Raw genomic sequence first — 11,989 nt, forward strand, 5'->3', positions numbered from 1 at the left:
GATAATATGATGTAAAATCGCTGGCCACTGAGTATTTAGGAGTACGTATCTATTCTATAGGTCCTAATGGCTCGTACTTCTAAATACTCGTGGAGCTAGTCTTTGGAGCGCGTCTCTCGGCGTACTCGTACTCGTAATACTCCGTACGCGTTTTAGCGAGTACGACTCACCTCTACAGCTTTACCACAGAACAGAACCACAGATTATCGTTAATAACTATAACTCAGATGACCAACTATAAGCATGATCTCAGACCAATTGGTCTGAGGGCATGATCAAAGCTCAAACACATGGCCCTAATTGTCTAACGGACTTCATTGATCGTAAAGTTCATACGATCGGCTACGATCAACGATCAATCGTAACTTTACATTGGTATTGTCTAATTTAGTTCATTATATGAAGACCGGATGGTGAACGATGAACTGAAATCATTCATGAAGATTGCGTATTGTTTATGCAAAACGATAGTGAAACTATCGTTAATAATATTATCAAATTTAAGTCAAACTCCATAATAATGCATATATTTTAACAAAGTTTTATGTCTTTTGTTTAAAACATTAAAGAAGCATTAAATTTCACGACAAATATCTACTATTGAAGACAATAGCGTGAGAAAATGGTACATGCAACTCAAGTAACAAAACGCAATTAACGAATTTAACCAAGGGCTATTTGGACTATTTGGTAATCTCCCTGTTGTCTGTGTAGGCTAGTGTCAAAATAACGGGGTATCCTATTAGTCTGTGGTGAAACATAGCATATTAATAACCTGTGGATTAGAAATTTAAATTTTATAAACAAAACAAAGTTTTTATTTTTCAGGTTTTAAAGAGAATTTAGAAATTGAGCAAAGTTTTACTAAATTGTAGTGATCTTAGGAGCAAAGTTTACTTCGTTTGTGTTATTGTTAATCAAAAATATAAAAGTAAACAAAAAAGAAAAACTACCTCTATCTAATTTTGTCGATGTCCATTTCTTAAGAAGTTTCTCATTAAAACAACCCTTAACTCAGGCAAGGCAGGGCTAAGGTGGTTAGCGTAACTACAAGTGGTTAACTTACAGTTAGCCAACTGAAGAACAATCAACAATGCCCGATTAATAAGTGATCGCGCTGCTTGTCTACTACTTGCTGCTTGTCCCTGCACTAGTTATAGCAGTAATTTCTTTGTTTGGAAGTATTTAGCACATCCGGGCTGCGCAAAAGGAGAGAGTGGGCATTTCCTCTGTCTCTTAGAAAAGTCCGCATGTTATTTTTATCCCAGTGTTAATCTCTAAGTCTCGTATGAATCGGCACTAATATACATAGGTTTACCTAAGTGTGTGATTAGTGACTTCACAAACAGACTTATTATTAAAGGATTTGAAAAGTTCTCTAGCTCTTTAGGGTGTTTTATTCCTTCACCAGCCAACAACAGTGTCATAATTACAATGGGTTCGCAGAGTTAGTTTATCTAGGCATTTAGATATACCATTCAAAATCTTCTACTGAGAGCAAAATGTTACTGTTATATTTTATTTTTTATTCTTTACAATTTAAACTGAAAATCCACAACCCTTTCAGTTGCTACACGTCATCACACCGGAATGCTAAATTGCTTGGCCGTAAGTCTCAATTGGTCCAGCCGGGGATCAAACAAAACTTCGGAACATTAATTATCATTAACATCTGATAGTGGTATATTAACACCATAACTACCAATCCACATTGGAGCAGGTTTTTTTTTTATTCTTTACAAGTTAGCCCTTGACTACAATCTCACCTGATGGTAAGTGATGATGTAATCTATGATGGTAACGGGCTAACTTGTTAGGAGTAGTAAGACAATCCACACCCCTTTTGGTTTCTACATGGCATCGTACCGGAATGCTAAATTGCTTAGTGGTAGGTCTTTGCCAGTAAGGTGGTAACTGGCCGAAGCCTCCCACCAGCCAGACCTAGACCAATTGAGAAAACCTCAATCGGCCCAGCCAGGGATCAAACCCAGGACACCACTGCTAATGTTTTCCTCTCAAAGATTCTATCTAACTTTTAGTATGAAAGATTAATTTTTTTTTTAATTTCAGACTAAATTGATTATTATGAACAGACCATTATGATGAACCACTGATATTGACTCAGAGACATGAAGATGAGTGCTTTGACAACAAGACTGACTAGCTGAGCCAGCTTAAGAATTATGTGGTGTGTGTGTGTGTCTAATTCCAGGAGCTCTCTATGTCAGCCATCCATCTATATTCTTACTCATTTTTGTTAATTATAAAATAAATTTGATTATTTAGTGTGTAACTTCATTGTACCTATCCTGCTAGCTGTTAGAAAGATAGCATCTGTAATAATTTATTTACGGTAAAACATATTTAAAAATAAACATGCTTTAACATTTAAGTATGGCCAATATGTTGTCAAGTACATAGGGCAGGGCTGAATCCATGATTGATGACTGATCCATGATGATGACTCGTTTTTCTGATTTAAGAAAATATACTAATCATCAAAACAGTGTCTGCAAGTACTGTACAGGCTGACTGTTTGGATGAGAAGTATATATTTGATTATTTTTAAGCTTTGTGGTTTCAGGGTTTAAAAAATGTCTAACTGAAAGTCTATGTTTACTGTATTTATTATTATTATAATAAATAAACTTAAAAAATCTTTTTTTTATAAACTTCCAACCCCTATTTCACCCTCAGAGGTGTCATTTTCATAATTCTTAGAATACTAGTAGTCAAGATACTGTAATAAAAAGATACAGTTTGTGAGATTGTAGGGGTAAACACTGGACCTACTGAACCAGTGTTGAAGATTATTTTACCAATAAAAATCCACATTTGAGTATTATAGGCCATGTATTCCTTCCCACGGGAACAGGAATTATGTGGGTGAAACTGCAGGGGGGTGAACATACACAGGTATTATAAATGTATTTTTTACAACTACACTTTTTTGAATAATTTATTTAATTATTGTAATGGTAAAAAAAAATATTAATAGTAAAATGTTAAACTGAAAGCTTTAGTTTTGGAAAAGACTACAAAAAACAAACTCAGCGAAGTAAGTATTCTTTTATTTTCAAATATCAAAGACCAAATCAAATATCATCAGCATTTCACAATCTATGCAAATATTTTGATAATACACACACATTTATGATTTGACCAGATAACAGGGTCATCAGTACATGTCCTATCAGCTAAAAGCCTTTGCCATTTTTTCTTCAGCACACCAATATGTTATTCTATTGTATTGCAGGTGCTTTTTGTAATATTGGAGTCTGCAGTTATAGGGCATATTCCAAATATCCTGTAAAGTAAAATTGTTAATATTGAGCATACTATAAAATACACACATCAACATTTAGTCTCAATGTAAGTGTAGTTTGTGTACTAAGATAATATAGCAGACAGACAAGCTTCGCTTTGACTCATTCCCTATTCCTATCCTATTCTAATCCCACCCATTGGCTTATCTACTATTATTTCCTATTCCTAGCTTCAGATTCGGTAGCTCAGAATCCTAGGATTCCTAGGGTGGGCATGCACCAATGGAAAATGTAAATGTACCTATGAGCGATGACGAAAGAGTTCGTTCGCCATAATCATAATTTTAAAAATGAAATTCGATTCCTTTTTGCTTAATAACCAGCAAACTTAACTAAACCACACACATAAGCCCTGGAACACAGATCCCAACACATTGGATACAACAACATGCAAGATGTCGCAGAAATCTAAAACATGGTATGGTATTAAATATCGTAGGTATTGAGTTTATGTCGCTCTATGGACTTATCGTCTCTTTCTCTGGTACGTCCAAAGAAAGTGGGTGTAAGAAGACATTGGATGCTGGAAGAAAGATGCTGTTTGATCCCCAGTTCTTGGAGGAGTGAGACTGTGTCATATTTCTAGAGCGTGTATATTCTTTTTCTCACTTTCTCTCAGAGTCCAAGTCTCAGCATCCTATATAGATCGATTAATAGCACTCAATTAACTTCATTGTTTTGACTTTATAGGTTCATTGCAAAGAATATATTATTTATTACTCTTTTTAACAGAGTTCATTGTTTACAAACAAAACACTTCGCAAAGTTTCGTTCTAAAAATGCTAACTGTGGACGGGGAGACTGAATTGAGAGATTTAGAATGGAAAAAAATATTAATTTTAGATATTTAACAAAATATAAATTATTATTTTGGAATTTTGGACATCCACAATTTGTCCGTTTTACGATCAAAGGTGACTCAAGACCCATCGTAAGTTTTTGACATAAGCCATGACCATAAAACTTTACACAATTCGAAGACAATCGCAAATAACTGTCAAATCTTAACAAATCATTCACTCTTCGTATAAAAATAACGATCTAATCGTAATGAACTAACTATGCCCAACCGATGGCTTTCCATTGGCTTACACAATCCGAAATAGCCGTTTGACAAGTAAAAACGTACGATTTCAATTGTCAAATTCAATCGTTTGCGTTAGACAATTAGGCCCATGGGCCTAATTGTCTAACGGAGTTCATTGATCGTAAAGTTTATACGATCGGCTACGATCAACGATCAATCGTAACTTTACATTGGTATTGTCTAAATCAGTTCATTATATGAAGACCGGATGGTGAACGATGAACTGAAATCATTCATGAAGATTGCGTATTGTTTATGCAAAACGATAGTGAAACTATCGTTAATAATATTATCAAATTTAAGTCAAACTCCATAATAATGCATATATTTTAACAAAATTTTATGTCTTTTGTTTAAAACATTAAAGAAGCATTAAATTTCACGAAAAATATCTACTATTGAAGAAAATAGCGTGAGAAAATGGTACATGCAACTCAAGTAACAAAACGCAATTAACGAATTTAACCAAGGGCTATTTGGACTATTTGGTAATCTCTCTGTTGTCTGTGTAGGCTAGTGTCAAAATAACGGGGTATCCTATTAGTCTGTGGTGAAACATAGCATATTAATAACCTGTGGATTAGAAATTTTATTTTTTAATTTATCAAAACAAAACAAAATTTTTATTTTTCAGGTTTTAAAGAGAATTTAGAAATTGAGCAAAGTTTTACTAAATTATATTGATCTTAGGAGCAAAGTTTACTTCGTTTGTGTTATTGTTAATCAAAAATATAAAAGTAAACAGAAAAGAAAACTACCTCTATATAATTTTGTCGATGTCCATTTCTTAAGAAGTTTCTCATTAAAACAACCCTTAACTCAGGCAAGGCAGGGCTAAGGTGGTTAGCGTAACTACAAGTGGTTAACTTACAGTTAGCCAACTGAAGAACAATCAACAATGCCCGATTAATAAGTGATCGCGCTGCTGTCTACTACATGTCCCTGCACTAGTTATAGCAGTAATTTCTTTGTTGGGAAGTATTTAGCACATCCGGGCTGCGCAAAAGGAGAGGGTGGGCATTTCCTCTGTCTCTTAGAAAAGTCCGCATGTTATTTTTATCCCAGTGTTAATCTCTAAGTCTCGTATGAATCGGCACTAATATACATAGGTTTACCTAAGTGTGTGATGAGTGACTTCACAAACAGACTTATTATTAAAGGATTTGAATAGTTCTATAGCTCTTTAGGGTGTTTTATTCCTTCACCAGCCAACAACAGTGTCATAATTACAATGGGTTTGCAGAGTTAGTTTATCTAGGCATTTAAATATATCATTCAAAATCCTCTACTGAGAGCAAAATGTTACTGTTTTATTTCATTTTTTATTCTTTACAAGTTAAACTGAAAATCCACAACCCTTTCAGTTGCTACACGTCATCACACCAGAATGCTAAATCGCTTGGCCGTATGTCTCAATTGGTCCAGCCGGGGATCAAACACAAGACCTTCGGAACAGTAATTATCATTAACATCTGATAGTGGTATATTAACACCATAACTACCAATCCACATTGGAGCAGGTTTTTTTTTTTATTCTTTACAAGTTAGCCCTTGACTACAATCTCACCTGATGGTAAGTGATGATGTAATCTAAGATGGTAACGGGCTAACTTGTTAGGAGTAGTAAGACAATCCACACCCCTTTTGGTTTCTACATGGCGTCGTACCGGAATGCTAAATCGCTTAGTGGTAGGTCTTTGCCAGTAAGGTGGTAACTGGCCGAAGCCTCCCACCAGCCAGACCTAGACCAATTAAGAAAACCTCAATCGGCCCAGCCAGGGATCAAACCCAGGACACCACTGCTAATGTTTTCCTCTCAAAGATTCTATCTAACTTTTAGTATGAAATATTAATTTTTTTTTTAATTTCAGACTAAATTGATTATTATGAACAGACCATTATGATGAACCACTGATATTGACTCAGAGACATGAAGATGAGTGCTTTGACAACAAGACTGACTAGCTGAGCCAGCTTAAGAATTATGTGGTGTGTGTGTGTCTAATTCCAGGAGCTCTCTATGTCAGCCATCCATCTATATTCTTACTCATTTTTGTTAATTATAAAATAAATTTGATTATTTAGTATGTAACTTCATTGTACCTATCCTGCTAGCTGTTAGAAAGATAGCATCTGTAATAATTTATTTACGGTAAAACATATTTATAAATAAACATGCTTTAACATTTAAGTATGGCCAATATGTTTTCAAGTACAGTGGGCAGGGCTGAATCCATGATCCCTCAGTGTCTTGTCTGGCCCCTTTATGGAGTAGCTAGTTAGGCTTTAGCAGATTTATATTCTAATTTAAGAAAATATACTAATCATCAAAACAGTGTCTGCAAGTACTGTACAGGCCTACTGTTTGGATGAGAAGTATATATTTGATTATTTTTAAGCTTTGTGGTTTCAGGGTTTAAAAAATGTCTAACTGAAAGTCTATGTTTACTGTATTTATTATTATTATAATAAATAAACTTAAAAAAATCTTTTTTTTATAAACTTCCAACCCCTATTTCACCCTCATTTTCATAATTCTTAGAATACTAGTAGTCAAGATACTGTAATAAAAAGATACAGTTTGTGAGATTGTAGGGGTAAACACTGGAACTACTGAACCAATGTTGAAGATTATTTTACCAATAAAAATCCACATTTGAGTATTATAGGCCATGTATTCCTTCCCACGGGAACAGGAATTATGTGGGTGAAACTGCAGGGGGTATTATAAATGTATTTTTTACAACTACACTTTTTTGAATAATTTATTTAATTATTGTAATGGTAAAAAAAAATATTAATAGTAAAATGTTAAAAAAGCTTTAGTTTTGGAAAAGACTACAAAAAACAAACTCAGCGAAGTAAGTATTCTTTTATTTTCAAATATCAAATATACAAATACAAATATTTTGATAATACACACATGATTTGACCAGATAACAGGGTCATCAGTACAAATGTCCTATCAGCTAAAAGCCTTTGCCATCTTCTTCAGCACACCAATATGTTATTCCACTGTATTGCAGGTGCTTTTTGCAATATTGGAGTCTGCAGTTATAGGGCATATTCCAAATATCCTGTAAAGCAAAATTGTTAATATTGAGCATATTATAAAATACACACATCAACATTTAGTCTCAATGTAAGTGTAGTTTGTGTACTAAGATAATATAGCAGACAGACAAGCTTCGCTTTGACTCATTCCCTATTCCTATCCTATTCTACTCCCACCCATTGGCTTATCTACTATTATTTCCTATTCCTATTCGGTAGCTCAGAATCCTAGGATTCCTAGGGTAAGCATGCACCAATGGAAAATGTAAATGTACCTATGAGCGATGACAAAAGAGTTCATTTGCCATAATCATAATTTTAAAAATGAAATTCGATTCCTTTTTGCTTAATAACCAGCAAACTTAACTAAACCACACACATAAGCCCTGGAACACAGATCCCAACACATTGGATACAACAACATGCAAGATGTCGCAGAAATCTAAAACATGGTATGGTATTAAATATCGTAGGTAGTGTGTTTATGTCGCTCTATGGACTTGTCGTCTCTTTCTCTGGTACGTCTAAAGAAAGTATGTGTAAAAAGACATTGGATGCTGGAAGAAAGATGCTGTTTGATCCCCAGTTCTTGGAGGAGTGAGACTGTGTCCAGGATATGCAAGCATTCTTCTTCAACACATTTCTAGAGCGTGTATATTCTGTTTCTCACTTTCTCTCAGAGTCCAAGTCTCAGCATCCTATATAAATCGATTAATAGCACTCAATTAACTTCATTGTTTTGACTTTATAGGTTCATTGCAAAGAATATATTATTTATTACTCTTTTTAACAGAGTTCATTGTTTACAAACAAAACACTTCGCAAAGTTTCGTCCTAAAAATGCTAACTGTGGACGGAGAGACTGAATTGAGAGATTTAGAATGGAAAAAAATATTAATTTTAGATATTTAATAAAATATAAATAATTATTTTGGAATTTTGGACATCCACAATTTGTCCGTTTTACGATCAAAGGTGACTCAAGACCCATCGTAAGTTTTTGACATAAGCCATGAACATAAAACTTTACACAATTCGAAGACAATCGCAAATAACTGTCAAATCATATCAAATCATTCACTCTTCGTATAAAAATAACGATCTAATCGTAATGAACTAACTATGCCCAACCGATGGCTTTCCATTGGCTTGCACAATCCGAAATAGCCGTTTGACAAGTAAAAACGTACGATTTCAACTGTCAAATTCAATCGTTTGCGTTACACAATTAGGCCCCATGTTTGACAATTTTTGAGCAAACAATGTTTGACAATCACTTCAAATATAGCCGAAAACTATCAAATTAAACAGTAAATACAAAAAGTTTAATCGTTCCCAAGGCATTTATGCATGATCTCAGATTATCCATAGATTTTTTTAATGGCAAAATACTGAAATTTTAAACTGGCAGCATTGTCTATAAAATAAACTATTTATGAACTTTCTGTCTTGTCTGTGGTTCATAAATCGCTTTTCCTTTTCCGGTTCTGCATCGAAGCTGAAACCATGCCGGTGTGTATTATTAAAAATTTGGCTCCGAATAAACTGATACAGCATCAAAATTCAGTGATTAATGTGTATACAAATAAATAAACAGTTGATCAGTAATGTGCAAACATCCAGCGAAAACTGTAACTGCGTACAAATCAAGATAAACACATGGCACTATTTGACGTTTGTAATGTGACACAAAAGTTAAACTTGTGGCAAATTAATTCAATAAACATTACTATCGTTTATCGTTGGATTCAAACATAATTCCCTCCCAATATACGTAGTGATTGTGATACAAAACATTTGATGCACAAGCTGGTAAGTGACGGCGTGAGAGTTAACCTAAACACGCTGTTTTGTTTCAGCTCGCAATTGACTTATTGCACCCGTCGCCCGCGTCAGAGAGGAGGAAGCACAAGCTCAAAAGGCTGGTGCCACATCCAAACTCATACTTCATGGATGTGAAATGCCCAGGATGTTACAAAATCACAACCGTATTCAGTCACGCTCAGAGAGTTGTTGTATGTGCAGGATGCTCGACGATTCTCTGCCAGCCCACTGGTGGTCGCGCCAGGTTAACTGAAGGTAACAACTAAATAATCAGCATAAATAAGCTTTCGCTAGTAAACTTAGCAAAAATTAATGTTTACCAAGTAAAATAGCTCAATAGGTTTACAAAGTAGGTTATGCAGGTCCACATTAATTTTATCTCCGAATTATAAATACCAATATTTACATAATAATTCTATTTATTATGTAAATATTGGTATATAATAAATTGATAACATTGCAAAGTGTGTTATATAAAGTAGTAAACAAATCTGATTAGGTGACCCACAAAAATACTATGTCACAATTCATCAATAAATGTATTGTTGTATTATTTGAATTAATCAAATAAATTAAATTTCATTAAATATGAAATTGCATAATGTTAGGGAAGCTTATTGCACATGTCAATTGTATTATTGTGCAATGGTGTAAATAATATTATGAAATGTCTCATTATGGCTTACATTAGTGATTACACCTTTTTGAGACTAATCACTGATAATTTTTAAGGTATTAAATAATAAACAAATATCTGCAAATATATTGGTGTTCTGTTGTTCAAGTACTGCTAAAACAGGTGGTAGATAAAAGAAAAAAAAAAGTTATAATTTTTAATTCATCATTATCACCATTAAAAGTCGATGAACATCCACTGCTGAACATAGGCTCTCTTGTATAGACTTCCTAACACAAGTCTCAAGCCACCAGCATCCAGTGGTATCCTGCAACTCACTTGATGTCCTTGATCCACCTAGTGGGGGATCGACCAACACTAATATTTAAATACTAGCGGACCGCCTATTGAAATTTACTTTTTCACTAATCCTCCCAAATTTCAGCTAATTTGGTTCAGTAGTAGAGGTGTGAAAGAGTAACAAACTTTCAGATTATCAAAATCATCAGTTTTCGCAAATCTCGGGAAACCATGGTTTTTTTTCTAGATAAAAAGTAAGCCTATGTGTTAATCCAGAGTAAAATCTATTTCCATTTTAAATTTCAGCCAAATCGCTTCAGTATTAGCTGCATTAAAGAGTAACAAACATCAAAACAAACTTTCATGTTTATTATATTAGTAGGATTAGTAGGATCATATACAAAATGATATTCAAACATTGCAAATCACACCTGACATGATTTGCAATGCAACTGAAATATCTATAAGACCTGTTAAAAATTATTTCACAAATTCAGATACAGTTGGTTCTGAAAATCAATTGACATTGCAACAATGAACTAAATTAGCTATTTTAGCTCCCATGTATGCCTCAGTAGCTCAATGGTAAAAGGGGTTAGACTCATTGAAAGGTCCTGGTTTGATTCCCGCTCACTGGACTATTGTCATAACTCAATCAGCTGATGGACATCCAAAAACCAGTCTCGGACAACTGCTGAATGCTAGCTTGAGTTATAGATATGACTATCATAAGCCCACAGATCTTCTTTCTTTAAAAGAAGAAGAACAAGCCCACAGATGTACTAGCACAATTCCTATTTCCCTTGGGAATACAGGAAAAAATTATAGTATCATCATCATCATCATTATTATGAACCCATATTTGGCTTGCTGCTGAGTAATCTCCGAATGAGTAGGGTTAGGCCAATGTGGATTAGCAAACTTCACACATGCAGAGAATTAAACAAATTCTCAGGTTTCATTGTGATGTTTTTCCTTCACCTTTTGAGACATGTGATATTTAATTTCTTATAATGCACATAATTCAAAAGCTGGAGGTGCATGCAGATGACGGGATTCAAACCTACACCCTCTAGAATCAGAGGCATAGATCATATCCACTGAGCTAGTATGACTCTCAATATATTTATTACTATTGATAAAATATTTTTATAAATTGATTCATTAGATCCAGAGATTACCCCTACATTCTCACAAAGCATCTCTTTATAATATTAGTATAATGTTGGAAATAACTAATAAATCAATTGTTTTTGTTTCAGGATGTTCATTTAGAAGAAAACAACACTAAGGATACCTGGAGAGAGAGCCCTAATTTAAGATTTGCATTTTATTTCCAATTATATCAATATAAATGAGTGATAATATTTTTATTATTCATTGGAATTTGTTAAAGCATTACAAATAAAGGCTTTTTCAAAAGGTAACTTTACCCACACTCAGGTGGTTTTATTTAAAAGTAAACCCTTTCTTGTTTTATATTTATTGTTCAGTTGATTAAGGATCTAACCTAAAAAAAAAATTTAATAAATCTAACCTCAATGAAATGGAGTAAACTAGGTTTTTTGTATTAACCTTTGTTTTATAAGGAAAGACTCAATCAGCTTTAGATGAGTTTGAAACTTCCATGGTTGTATAAAATAACTAGCTGGTGCCGCGCCGTTTCACCCGTTCCCATTCCCGAAAGAATACGGGGATAATATATAGCCTATATTCTTCCACGATAAATGGGCTATCTAATGGAAGAATGTTTCAAGTCCGACCAGTAGTTCCTGAGATGAG

General features: G+C 34.0%; 1 protein-coding gene and 2 long non-coding RNA genes across 4 annotated transcripts; all 3 read left to right on the forward strand.

Moving 5' to 3' along the window:
• The first annotated feature begins 301 nt into the window (after positions 1-301).
• Positions 302-2,659, forward strand: LOC128199338 (uncharacterized). The gene is made up of 2 exons (XR_008251988.1): positions 302-1,720; positions 2,071-2,659. It is a non-coding gene; the product is annotated as an uncharacterized LOC128199338 (long non-coding RNA).
• Positions 2,660-5,156: 2,497 nt separating this feature from the next.
• Positions 5,157-6,497, forward strand: LOC128199342 (uncharacterized). Its single transcript, XR_008251991.1, has 2 exons — positions 5,157-5,426; positions 6,285-6,497. It is a non-coding gene; the product is annotated as an uncharacterized LOC128199342 (long non-coding RNA).
• Positions 6,498-8,824: 2,327 nt separating this feature from the next.
• On the forward strand, positions 8,825-11,645 carry LOC112055487 (40S ribosomal protein S27). Of its 2 annotated transcripts, none has more exons than XM_024095622.2 (3): positions 8,825-8,979; positions 9,327-9,546; positions 11,470-11,645. In XM_024095622.2, the coding sequence occupies exons 1-3, from the start codon at positions 8,974-8,976 to the stop codon at positions 11,496-11,498; spliced, it is 255 nt and encodes an 84-aa protein (XP_023951390.1). In that variant the 5' UTR covers positions 8,825-8,973; the 3' UTR covers positions 11,499-11,645. The 2 variants fall into 2 exon arrangements, with proteins under 2 accessions (XP_023951390.1, XP_023951388.1); XM_024095620.2 differs by lacking the exon at positions 8,825-8,979 and adding an exon at positions 9,026-9,145.
• The last annotated feature ends 344 nt before the right edge of the window (positions 11,646-11,989 follow it).

The sequence above is a fragment of the Bicyclus anynana genome, chromosome 22 (assembly GCF_947172395.1).
Source record: "Bicyclus anynana chromosome 22, ilBicAnyn1.1, whole genome shotgun sequence".
NCBI classification, from domain to species: Eukaryota; Metazoa; Arthropoda; class Insecta; order Lepidoptera; family Nymphalidae; genus Bicyclus; species Bicyclus anynana.